General features: G+C 38.6%; 1 protein-coding gene across 1 annotated transcript; it reads right to left on the bottom strand.

Annotated features, from left to right (window-relative positions):
* Nucleotides 1–223: 223 nt before the first annotated feature.
* Nucleotides 224–13,094, bottom strand: LOC138984950 (olfactory receptor 2H2-like). The gene is given in 3 exon segments (XM_070360955.1): nucleotides 224–313; nucleotides 2,099–3,004; nucleotides 12,936–13,094. Coding segments are annotated over 3 exon segments (1,155 nt in total).
* Between the last annotated feature and the right edge of the window lie 342 nt (nucleotides 13,095–13,436).

Raw genomic sequence — 13,436 nt, 5'->3', positions numbered from 1 at the left:
GCTATCATTTACTGGTATCATGGCCTCTCTCTACATGCATTTACATTTTGGCATCAGAGGCACAGCTTTCCTCTTACTAAAGGCCTTGGTATCATTTCAGGCTGTGTCACAAGTAAGATGAACTTTTGAATATGCCAGCATCCCTGTTTCCATCTCTAAGGTAGATAGGACTTCTCAGTCTCAGGAACTCATTATTATGTCCACATCACAAATCTCATCACTCCTAGAGCTGCTCCAGCTGTACAATCTTAAAGCAAAATATCACAAAACAACCTCTATCCTTTTAGATTTCTTTCCATTTACTCCTTTTAATCTTTGAATTGAGTAAAAAGATAACAAAATTATTATATAACCATTGTTCTCTTATCAACAATGAGAAATATTATGTTATTTCTAACCAGTTTACTGTTGGTTTGAGCAACAATAGTTTTTTAAGTTTGCAAATAAGAATTTAAGTTTTAAAAAATTTTGATATGAAATCTCCAAATCAGAAACAAGTGGTACAGTTTATCAGTACAGAAAATGGGATGGAATACAGCCTAATACTAATTCCATCTATTATGAATTAGGCATAAGCAGATAGGAGGCGTATTTGATTAGACAATCTTACAGGAGAATCAACAATTTATACCTGGATTTCAGTGAAATAAACTAGAGTAGTGAACACTTATAAACAGTAGCTAAAAAGCATCAATAAATAAATTTTGGTGGATAATATTCAAAAGGCACGTGGCATAGTGATCAGACATAGGCAGGAGATGAAGAACAAGTCTCTCTATTAAGCTGATAAATTAAAAATACTTTGCTTAATATCTCTTCATACCATTGGACAGTAAGTTCCATGATGTTGATGAATATTTGTATCTTATCTACCATTATATACCCAGGATCTAGTACAAAATAGGAGCCTAATTTAAAAAATCAATAAATATCTCTGAGATGAATGAATAAGAATTGGATCGGATAAAAATTATGACAGAGACTCAGAATGAAGAAAAAAGAAGTCTATTCCCATAATTGGTGGCCCATACTGAGAAACTTGGACACACCGGGTTGTAGAGCAGCAACAGTACCAGGAACAATAAGTACTGACTTCTGCTTGGCAAGTACATTTGCACTGGGGATTTCTAATGCATTACACATAGACAAAGGACAGACTGAGGCAAGGAGGCAGAAGTAACTCAGAACCAAGAAGCACTGATTAGATGTCCTGAGTGTTTATTAAACAATCTCTGAAAATGTTAGGAGCCTTGTTGGGACTAGATGGTTAGATGAAAGTAGTGGTTGGGTTTGGAGGAAAATAGACCAAAGCAAAAAGAAATAAATGTAAAGGCACGAGACATTTTACTTGGTCTTTTTTTTGCAACCTTATGTTTCTTTTGTTGCCCCATTTCAACTATATTATGTGCTCTTTAATATGACTAATAAATATATTCATTTCTACCACATCAGTTCAGTTCAGTTCAGTCACTCAGTCATGTCTGACTCTGCGACCCCATGAATCGCAGCACGCCAGGCCTCCCTGTCCATCACCAACTCCCGGAGTTCACTCAGATTCACGTCCATCGAGTCAGTGATGCCATCCAGCCATCTCATCCTCTGTCATCCCCTTCTCCTCCTGCCCCAATCCTCCCAGCATCAGAGTCTTTTCAATGAGTCAACTCTTCGCATGAGGTGGCCAAAGTACTGGAGTTTCAGCTTTAGCATCATTCCTTCCAAAGAAACCCAGGGCTGATCTCCTTTAGAATGGACTGGTTGGATCTCCTTGCAGTCCAAGGGACTCTCAAGAGTCTTCTCCAACACCACAGTTCAAAAACATCAATTCTTCGGCGCTCAGCCTTCTTCAGAGTCCAACTCTCACGTCCATACATGACCAAATACTGTGCCTAAATCAGCACCATGAAGGAAATAAGGATCTCAGCTGAACAAAATGCAGCTCTTTACTACTTTAAGGTTGGGAGATATATCTTCAGATTTTTTGAAGACCTCAGAAAGAACGAGGTCATTCTCTCTTCTCAGGTTAAGCAAAAGTCCAACATTTTTAGTTATTCCAAATACCCCAGGTCCTCCTCCCTAGTCTTATTAGTGATCCCTTTACCTCCTTGTTCCTTAGAGTGTAGATGAGCGGGTTAAGAGTCGGGGTTACAACAGTGTAGAAAAGGGTGAGAAACTTGCCCTGTTCATGAGCATAGCGACTCTTGGGTTGAAGATAGACAGCTGTGACAGTGCCATAGAAGAGGGACACTACAAGAAGATGAGAAGTGCAGGTGCCAAATGCTTTCTTCTTGCCTGAAGTTAACTTTATTCTCAGCACAGCTTTAGCAATAGCAATGTAAGAGGAAAGGATAATGATCAAGGGCACCACCAGGAGAATAATACTGGCTATGGACATCTGGATTTCATTAGAGATGGTATCTGCACTAGAGACCTGAATGAGGGCTGGAACTTCACACACAATGTCATCCACCCTCTGGTGGGAGCAGAAGGGTAACTGGAGGGTAGCAGGAGACTGAATCAGAGACTGAATCAGGCCAGTCCCCCATGCAAAGATGGCCAGCTGCAGACAAATTTTTGGGTGCATGAGAGTGGTATATTGCAGTGGATGACACACTGCCACACAGCGGTCCACAGCCATGATGACAAGAAGGATACATTCAGTGGCCCCAAGCCACAGGAAGACATAGAGTTGAATGGCACAGCCAGTGTAGCTGATGGTCTTCTCTGGACCCCAGAAATGAACCAACATTTGTGGAACACAGCTGCTGGTGAAACAGAGATCTAGCAGAGATAGGTTGGAAAGAAAGTAATACATCGGGCTGTGGAGTTTGGGATCCTTCAAGGAGATAAGAATTATGACCAAATTTCCTGTAATAGTCAAGCAATAAAAAATCAGAATCACCCAGAAAAGTGTCTTCTCCAAATATGGCTTGTCAGAGAAGCCCAGGAGGATGAAATCACTATGGCTGTCATTACAAATGGTGAACATAGCTTCTGGAGCAATTGTCTTTTGAGGCAATGGTTCAAAAGTAGTTGCTCAAAGGCCTGCACAGAGACAGGGAGAAGGGCAGTATGATTACTTTCTACTCAAGGGCTCAAGGGTGAGATTTTTCCCTCCTATATTTAAAAAAATACAAAATTTAGTAATCTGTTTTAATCATTCATACCCATAATTCATTTTCTTTATTTTTGTTTCCCACCTTGTTCATATTTTGTATCTGATTAGAACTTTATATTATAAATATTACATAAATAAATACTGAATACCTTCTAGTCAAAATATCTTTGCTAAGTATTATGAGATTATTTTTATCCTTGCTCTCAAAGACTACACATTTATTACCTTTACTACATAGATTTTTATATAACTTACTGTTCAATAACATTCTCTTTCTCTTTTTTCCTTTTGTTCTCATTTCTATCCTTTTGGGTTTTTTTTATTTTATTTTTAAACTTTACATAATTGTATTAGTTTTGCCAAATATCAAAATGAATCTGCCACAGGTATACATGTGTTCCCCATCCTGAACACTCCTCCCTCCTCCCTCCCCATACCATCCCTCTGGGTCATCCCAGTGCACTAGCCCCAAGCATCCAGTATCGTGCATCGAACCTGGACTATCTCAATTTGTCTGAATACCTTTCTCCCATCCCTCAGTCTTCATTCCTCTCTCTTCATCCTCCCTTTCTCTTCTTCATTCCACCTTTCCACTATCTCTCTTGATTTTTGAGCTTGAATTATTCCTCAGACACTTTATGATATGTGATCTAAGGAAGTTATTTAAACTTACTGTTCTTATTTATTTCTTTAGATTATCTTTTGAAAAACAGAGGGGAGGTGGAGGAATCATAGAACCTACCGATGCCTGTTGGAGAAACTGAATATGCGGACTTCCCTGGTCATCCAGTGGTTAAGACTCTGCCCTCCAAAGGCAGGGTGTGGGTTCCATGCCTGGTCAGGGAACTAAGATCCCACATGCCATGTGTGGGATGTGGCCAAAAAAATAAACTAATGTGAAGACAGTTCCTGGCCCATAGTAACTGCTCAGTGTTTATTACGTATCGTAATCCTGATGATGATACTTTTCAGTTGATCGTTGTAGCAGCAAAACATCAAAATATAGAAGCAAAGTTTTACAGAGAGTACAAGTTATATCATTTAGAAAAAAGAAATCTCATATATCTACATTTTCTCCCTTGAAAAGTAATTGCACCCACTTCTCATCACTTTAAATAATCTATCTTTATATTGCAGTACAGACATATCAGTTTTTAATATGCTTTTCTTCCCATAAAACCTGAGATTACAAAACAAATTTGAACTATGTACTATCTATTATTTATCTTTCCAGCAGATTAAGAAAAGATTTGGGGAAATATTCTTTCCACTCAATCACCGGTGGTATTTTCTTAACATCCTAAAGAAAGATGACGGCCTTTGTGCCTTTTCCTTCTTTCTCCCTTTTTCTGTTGTTAATTTTTAAAGATTCTGTACTCTCTTCCTTCACCTTCATGCTTTTCTGTTCCCTACCAGTTTTCCTATTTGTGTAGCATAACAAAATCTGTCAGCTCTTCAACTTTAATACACTTAAAGCTTGATACACTTTTTACATTTCTAAGTATTTTCATTTACAATAAGCTTTTGCCAAGGGAGTCTCCCATCCAGACTCACAGAAGGAAAATAATCAAAGTTAAAGATTTGAAAAAGATTTTACAAGTCTATGTCTTTCAGTGACTCCCTTTAGCTGCCAGTCCTTCAAGAAATGTAAAATCTTGGACTCCATTCTCTTATCCAAATCAATGTTTGATAAAGTATTACTTATGTCAACATTTAAATAAAAGCATTCCTTTTCCAAAACAGTTACTTCCCTGGTGGCTTAAATGGTACAGAATCTGCCTGTAATGCAGGAGACTTGGGTTTGATCCCTGGGTTGGGAAGATGCCCTGGAAGAGGGCATGACAACCCACTGCAGTATTTTTGCCTAGAGAGTCCACATGGACAGAGGAGCCAGGCAGGCTACAGTCCATGTGGTCACAAAGAGTCAGACATGACTGAGCAACTAAGCACACAAACTAAATTATCATAATTCTGATGGCAAATTTCAGGCACTGTATCTATCTCTTTATTCATAATTTATTACTTATATACCAAATAATTCCACAAACATAGACTTAAGAAAATGTACATATAGTCAATGGATAGAAAGAAATTTTAATCGGAGATCCATAAACTGAACAGACATTGTTAAGCAGTAGCAGCATCAAAGCTCTGCTTGACTGAGTTCTTACCATGTAACTTGATAATTTGATAAGTAGCTTATCTTATTTAATCCTCACACATACAAAAATGTATCAGGTGGTGAAATATGTCTGAGTTATCTTCCTATATTTTGTCAGCAATAGTGCTATATATTTTTATCACTTTAAAATAATTGTAAAAATGAAAATGTGAACTAGAGGAAATCTAGCAGATGCTTTACCCTCTGAGCCATCAGGGAAGCTCCAGAGGAAATCAAATGCATGGAAATGAAATGTGTTGAAAACATTTAAAATCATATGGTAAAGAATCTGCCTGCAAGGCAGAAGACCGTGGTTCAATGTCTGGGTTGGAAGATCCCCTGGAGAAGGGCATGGCAACATACTCCAATATTCCTGCCTGGAGAATTCCATGGACAGAGGAGCCTGGCAGGCTACAGTCCATGGGGTCACAAAGAATCAAACACAACTGAGTGACTAATATTTTCCCTTTCTTTTCAAAAATAATACATTGTGTCAAATGGACCACTCAAGCCAAGATTCTAAGAAAAATTATGATATGCCCTGATATTTACAATCTATTATATGAATTCATAGGGGTGAATTCTTAATCTCAGTCTAATATAGTTTCAACAACATAATATCATGCAGCTTTTTACATCAGTATATGTTTTTACTTTTACACAGCTGCTAGAAGAAATTTCCTGAATATTCTGGTCTTATTGTTTTCTATCTATCCACCTTACTCTTACCCACCTATTGTGAATTACATTTGATTTTATCTAAATACTAGAAGTAGATATATTTCAAGTTTTCTCTCAATCAATAGTTCTCAGTATCTCTTACAGGATAGTAATCTACAAGGACTCACAAACACAAATATTTTGAAAGGAATTAAGATGCACAAGATCCCTCATATCTCATATTTTTAATTTACTTAGCTTTTTTTTTCTTTAAAATGATACCAATTTTTGAATTGGTATCTGAACCTTTGTTCTTTTTTCTGTGCCATTATTCCTTTATTTTTTGTAAACTTTTGCAAACTAGAGTTGATATGTTACCACTTTGATTAGGAATCTGAGTTCAATATTTAGTAGAAGAAAAAGTTAATGTTTTAAAAACTCTGAGTTGATGATTTTCCCATCTCCAAAATCAAAACACCTCCTATTCCATCCTATGATTTTATCTTCTTCAGTAACTTTTGGCTTGTGTTCCTTGTATAAATCTAGGTTGTTCTACTTTTCCTGGTTTTCTTTGTCTTTTAAAAGATATTCTCTGTATGTATATATCTATTTATATTTCTATCTAATACATTTGTGTCTCTGTGCATCTATCTAAGTTCTTGTCTAATTACAAATCATTGGAAGAGGTATCCCCTGCCCTGTTCTGGATCAACTATTCTCAAAAGATTCTTGGGTAGGAAGAGAGAGTCTTAGTTTAGCTCATATTCACTATGCAAAATACCACAAGAATTCTCTTTATTTCTGTTGAGATTGTCTTCTCACAAACGTCAATTTTGTCTGTGCTTTTCTTTTAGTTCACCTCCTCTGCTTCTGATACAGCATCTAGAGGAGAATCTGTGGAGAACCAATGCATTCCAATTAATGTGGCTGCTGCTGCTGCTGCTGCTAAGTCGCTTCAGTAGTGTCCGACTCTGTGCGATGGCATAGATGACAGCCCACCAGGCTCCCCCGTCCATGGGATTCTCCAGGCAAGAACACTGGAGTGGGTTGCCATTTCCTTCTCCAATGCATGAAAGTAAAAAGTGAAAGTAAAGTCCTTAGTCGTGTTCGACCCTTAGTGACCCCATGGACTGCAGCCTACCAGGCTCCTCCATCCATGGGATTTTCCAGGCAAGAGTATGGAGTGGGGTGCCATTGCCTTCTCCAATTAATATGGCCACAAATGTGGAATACAATATTTACATCTCACCTTCTAAAATAGATGCCTCTGGTGAAGTATATCTCAATGCACAGCCCATCTCTGATTTCAGCAGAACTTTAGTGGACAGTTCTGTGTGAACTCAGATTCATCTCACCCACCCTGACAGTGTCTTAGCTCAAGCGTGCTGTATATGTCTTCTTGGTTGGTCCCAGGCCTTGTGTAACACTGTGGGACTGGACTTGGCACAAAGACAAGTGCTGCTCAAAAATGCAAGAGATTTAATGACCCAAGAGGAAACTTTCAAACAAGGGAGAATAGTAGCAAGTGGATAAGTATTCCAGCAAACCTTCCTTCATGTGAAAAACTCTTATGTTTTCCAAGAGGTCCCGGGAGAATTGATCTCCCATTGTACACATTGACTAATATGCCCTAATACTATTTTTCTTACCTGTCTCAATTTTCCTGTCCTTCACGCATTATTCTTGAAGTTAGTTGCCTGAATCTAATTTCTATTCTCAAGCTCTGCTTTCTGTAGGACCTAAATGGAATTGGTCTGAAAGCAGTATTTGAAAGCAGACTCATAGAAGAATATTCAGGCAGTAAATCACTCACCAGTCAAATTGTGACATGCCCTCCACTGATAGGAGTAAATGGAATAGTGGTAACTCAATATGCTCTAACATTCAGTTGAGTTCAGTCGCTCATTTATGTCTGACTCTTTGCGACCCCATGAACTGCAGGACGCCAGGCCTCCCTGTCCATCACCATCTCCCAGCATTCATTCAAACTAATGTCCATCGATCAGTGATGCCATCCAGCCATCTCATCCTCTGTCATCCCCATTTTCCTCCTGCTCCCAATCCTACCCAGCATCAGAGTCTTTTCCAATGAGTCAACTCTTCACATGAGGTGGCCAAAGTACTGGAGTTTCAGCTTCAGCATCATTCCTTCCAAAGAAATCCCAGGGCTGATGTCCTTTAGAATGGACTGGTTGGATCTCCTTGCAGTCCAAGGGACTTCCAAGAGTCTTCTCCAACACCACAGTTCAAAAGCATCAATTCTTTGGCACTCAGCTTTCTTCACAGTCCAACTCTCACATCCATACATGACCACAGGAAAAACCATACATTGACTAGACAGACCTTTGTTGGCAAAGAAATGTCTCTGCTTTTCAATATGCTATCTAGGTTGGTCATAACTTTCCTTCCAAGGAGTAAGCGTCTTTTACTTTAATGGCTGCATTCACCATCTGCAGTGATTTTGGGGCCCAAAAAATAAAGTCTGACACTGTTTCCTGTTTCCCCATCTATTTCCCATAAAGTTTTGGGACCAGATGCCATGATCTTCGTTTTCTGAATGTTGAGCTTTAAGCCAACTTTTTCACTCTCCTCTTTCACTTTCATCAAGAGGCTTTTAAGTTCTTCTTTGCTTTCTACCATAAGGGTGGTGTCATCTGCATATCTGAGGTTATTGATATTTCTCCTGGCAATCTTGATTCCAGCTTGTCCTTCCTCCAGCCCAGCGTTTCTCATGATGTTCTCTGCATATAGTTAAATAAGCAGGGTGACAATATACAGCCTTGACGTACTCCTTTTCCTATTTGGAACCAGTCTGTTGTTCCATATCCAGTTCTAACTGTTGCTTGCTGACCTGCATATAGGTTTCTCAAGAGGCAGATCAGGTGGTCTGGTATTCCCATCTCTTTCAGAATTTTCCACAGTTTATTGTGATCCATGCAGTCAAAGGCTTTGGCATAGTCAATAAAGCAGAAGTAGATGTTCTTCTGGAACTCTCTTGCTTTTTTGATGATTGCTATTACTAATAGTCTTCCATGTTGTGGTTTGGCATACAGATAGAAGGGAGCATTGGAGTACATCTAGCCTTTGAAAGATATAAGAGTAATGATACTTAGATAATTGTCAACATTGCTGGCTTTCATTCATTATCTTGAAGCCTTGAAAAAAAAAAAACAAAAAAACAGAGTAGTATGCTCCAGTCAGTCAGCCAATTACCAGCCTAAGGCTATGGTTCTCAAACTGTTAAAATTCAGATTTCTGGGCCTCACATCCAGAGTTTATGATTCCTTAGGTTTTGGGTAAGGCACAAGAATTGGCATTTCTAATAAAGTCCTAGTTGATGATAATGAGGCAGGTCCAGGGAGCAACTTTGAGAACCAATAACTAGGGAAAGCTATAAAAGCAAGTAAACTTCCATGGAAGCACTTAAAGAGATTTTCATACCCTACATAGGAAAGACTGTTGAAAATCAGACCCAGGATTTGGTTATAAGACTGACAGGCAAAGAATAAAAAAATGCACATCTCAACAGACTGTTTATATTAAAGTCAGGACCCTGAAAGGGATGAAGCCATACCTTTACACCTAAGATGGTGGATATGTGTACAATTGCACCTCAAAAACATGAACTTCCTTTCAGATTTCTCTGAACCTCTAAAACTGACAAACACAGTCTTTTCCCTCTTGTTAGAGGAGAGAAAACTCCACTTGCCAGAGATCATGTAAACTTGTTCCTTGCAAGATGCTTCAGACCTTTTCACAATCTCTCATTGTCCTTACTCAACAAATGCAGAGCAATAACTATGATCCTAACTATAAGAGAAAATAGAGTATTCTAAAATCTGTTGTACCTGGCTAACATGTACTATCAGTAACCTCTCTTAGAGGAGAAACAGAATACAAATCTGGGTATGGAAAAGTTTATAGACATTAGAACAGTTTTGTAGTACTTAGGAATTCAACTTCTTGAAAGGAATGCTAGATTCAGTCCTAATATATTAATACTTCAGGGATATAGTATAAAACTTTTATAGATTTATATGTTCCTTGGTAGGACTGATGTTGAAGCTGAAACTCCAATACTTTGGCCACTTCTTCTCACCTTATGAGAAAAGCTGACTCATTTGAAAAGACCCTGACGTTTGGAAAGATTGAGGTCAGGAGGAGAAGGGGATGGCAGAGGATGAGATGGTTGGATGGCATCACCGACTCAATGGACATGGGTTTGGGTGGACTCCAGGAGTTGGTGATGGACAGGGAGGCCTGGTGTGCTGCAGTTCATGGGGTGGCAAAGAGTCAGACATGACTGAGCGACTGAACTGAACTGATGTACAGTGAATATGATAGCACTGCTGCAGTTGCCTTGACAGAATAATAAAGTGTAACATGGCTCAGAGTTAGGAATGTTAGAATGGATTTATGATGTACCAACAGAGAATCTATCATCTAACCACACTTCCTGTGATGTCGCAGAGGACACACTCTATTAAGTGACTAGAGAATGTACTCGTAAAGGGTAAAAGTATTTTTGGGAAGCAAATGTTCCTTTGCAGACCAAGGTTAACAATAGGAGATGTTTTCAAGAAACTGAGATCCTTGCTAAGAATATGAATGATAAAATTTCAAATAAGCAGAGGCAAAATGGCAGCTCTTCAATACCTGAATCCAGCTACAATTAACAGAATGGACAGTGGGCTGGCTCAGCAGTGAGAGAACCTTAATACACAAATATTTATGGTGATGGCTAATAGATTATAATTTTCCTACGGTTGAGACATATGTAGAGACGATTACAAAGTTGCTGGAGTAGATATGTCAAAAATATTGAGTTGGTGAAACGGAAATGGGAATGGCAATAAAAATGGTGATCCTTCACCCAGGTCATATCTAGTCTGTTCTCAGACCTAGATTCCATTAATTAAAGGTCCCTTGAAATGCCACTTCAAAAATATACAATAAATATTCTACTTAATGTTTCTCCAATGCACTCTAAGGCTTCCCTTGTTGCTCAGCTGGTAAAGAATCCACCTGCAATGCAGGAGGCGTGGGTTTGATCCCTGGGTTGAGAAGATCCCCTGGAGAGGGAAAGGATACCCACTCCAACATACTGGCCTGGAGAATTCCATAGACTGTATAGTTCATGGGGTTGCAAAGAGTCAGACACAACTGAGCGACTTTCACTTTCACTTTTCTAATGCAACCTATGGCCATTTACCAAATTAACTGAACAAGGGGAAAGACAAGTACTGAGACCAAAGTGTGAGGGCCATCCAATATCGAGTCTTATTTGATGCAGGACATGCAAAATGTCATAATGACCCCCAATGATAGCAAAGGCTTAGAGGCATAGGAGATAATTGGAGTCTTGGCCTAAGTTCAGTTTACAATTAGTCCAGAAGGCTGTGGATTGTTCCACAGTATTTAATAGTCTCTGAATGCATAATGAGGACAGATATATTTAGCCAATGAAAGAATTCTCTTATTGATGCCCTAATGGGATAAAAGCCAAGGGAAAATCCATAGACCTGCCTTTCATCAGCCAAGATCAGAAGCAATACTGTGTCCTGAATAAAATGCATGGATTAGTTCAGACTTTGAACCAGAAGATGGAGAATAAATTGATAATGGCTCCCATCTACTTAGTACCAGAGATACTAAGGCACGTGAAACTGCATAACCTTAAACCTAACAAATGGTTGCCCCATTTGCAGCTGTGTATCTGTTGTAGAATCTTAACAAGAGAAAATTAATATAGGCTCTAGCATATGGTTGATCTATTAAGTGTATCATTTTCAATCCCCATCAGTACAGAGAATTAAAAGCAATTCACATTTATGTGAGGACAATAGGACATACTCACTGTTGGATCTAAATCAACTCTCCCTTTTCTGACAAAATACAGTCCGTGAAAATCTTGACTGTCTTGATATTTCACAGAACATAATTATTCCACAATATTGATGGCAGCATCCTAATCAGATCCAAGTGAAAGTGAAATCTGCTCAGTCGTGTCCAACTTTTTGTTTACACAGTCCATGGAATTCTTCTGGCCAGAACACTGGAGTGGGTAGCTTATCCCTTGCCCAGCGGATCTTTTCTAATCCAGGAATAAAACTGGGGTCTCCTCTATTGCAGGTGGATTCTCATCAACTGAACTGTCAGGGAAGCCTTAAATCAGATCTAAAGAGCAAGAAATGGCAAGAAGTCTGAATATACTATGGCATGCATGTCAAAGGGTGGAAGATAAACCTTAAAAAGATTTAGGGCCCTCCACATTAAGTGAAGTTCCAGAAGTTCAATCATCTTAGGTGTGCTTGTACATTCTCTCTAATATTAAGAAAAACGTATTTCATTTTTGCTACTTAATACAAAGAGGCTCAGTATTTGATGGAATCCAGTGGATTTGGAGGCAGCACATGCCACATGGGATATTCTGCTATAAACTATCAGGTGACTGAGAAGGCTGTAAGTTATAAATGGAGCTAAGAGCAAGAGAGAAATTTCTAGCAGGTAGAAGCAGTGGTGAAAGCTATCATGTTGCTTGAAACATGTAACAAAATATATTTGTGGTGCTAGGAGTATCTGTAATAGGTAAGCACTTTTCATATGGTATCTTTGAAAGCCAAAAAAAAAAAAGTGGCATACAGACTTTTAGAGTCTTGGACCAGGGAAATGCCTCACACAAGAGAAAATTAGATGTATTAGGTTGGTGTTAAAGTAATTGCTGTTTTGCATTGTTGAACTCTGTTGTTGATATTGAAATACATTCTTAAATAAATGTGGTTATGTTATACATCATTTTAATTGGCATTTCTCACTTTATGATTTTTGCTAATGACATTCCTTGCTATTTACTTTATATTTATTTTACACTATAGAAATGACGTTAGACAAAAAGCAAATTTGAGCAATTCATTTTATTCAAGTTCAAAATGGGTTGTAAGTGGTGGAGACAACTCACAAAACCAACCCATTTGGCCCAGGAACTTCTAACAAACATACAGTGCAGTGCAAAGGAGACGAGAGCTTTGGGGATGAGGAGCAAAGTGACTGGCCATCAGAAGTTGACAACAACCAATCGAGAGCAATCATCAAAGCTGATCCTCTTACATCTACATGAAAAGCTGCCCAAGAACTCAATGTCGACCATTCTGTGCTCATTCGGCATTTGAAGAAAATAGGAAATGTGAAAAAGCTCGATAAGTGGGTGCCTCATGAGCTGACTGAAAATCAAAAAAAATCATCATTTTGAAGTGTCATCTTCTCTTATTCTACACAACAACAAACTGTTTCTCAATCAGATTGTGATGTACAACAAAAAATGGATTTTATATGACAATGGACGATGACCAGCTGTTGGTTGTACTGAGAAAAAGTTCCAAAGAACTTCCTAAAGCCAAATTTGTATCACACACACACACAAAAAAGGCCATGATCACAGTTTGGTGGTCTGCTGCTGGTCTAATCCACTGCTATAGCTTTCTGAATCCCAGTGAAACTATT

Source organism: Bos mutus, chromosome 23 (genome assembly GCF_027580195.1).
Source record: "Bos mutus isolate GX-2022 chromosome 23, NWIPB_WYAK_1.1, whole genome shotgun sequence".
Lineage (NCBI taxonomy): Eukaryota > Metazoa > Chordata > Mammalia > Artiodactyla > Bovidae > Bos > Bos mutus.
Note: the sequence above shows the minus strand (reverse complement) of the source record. Positions and strands in the feature narration are given on the sequence as shown.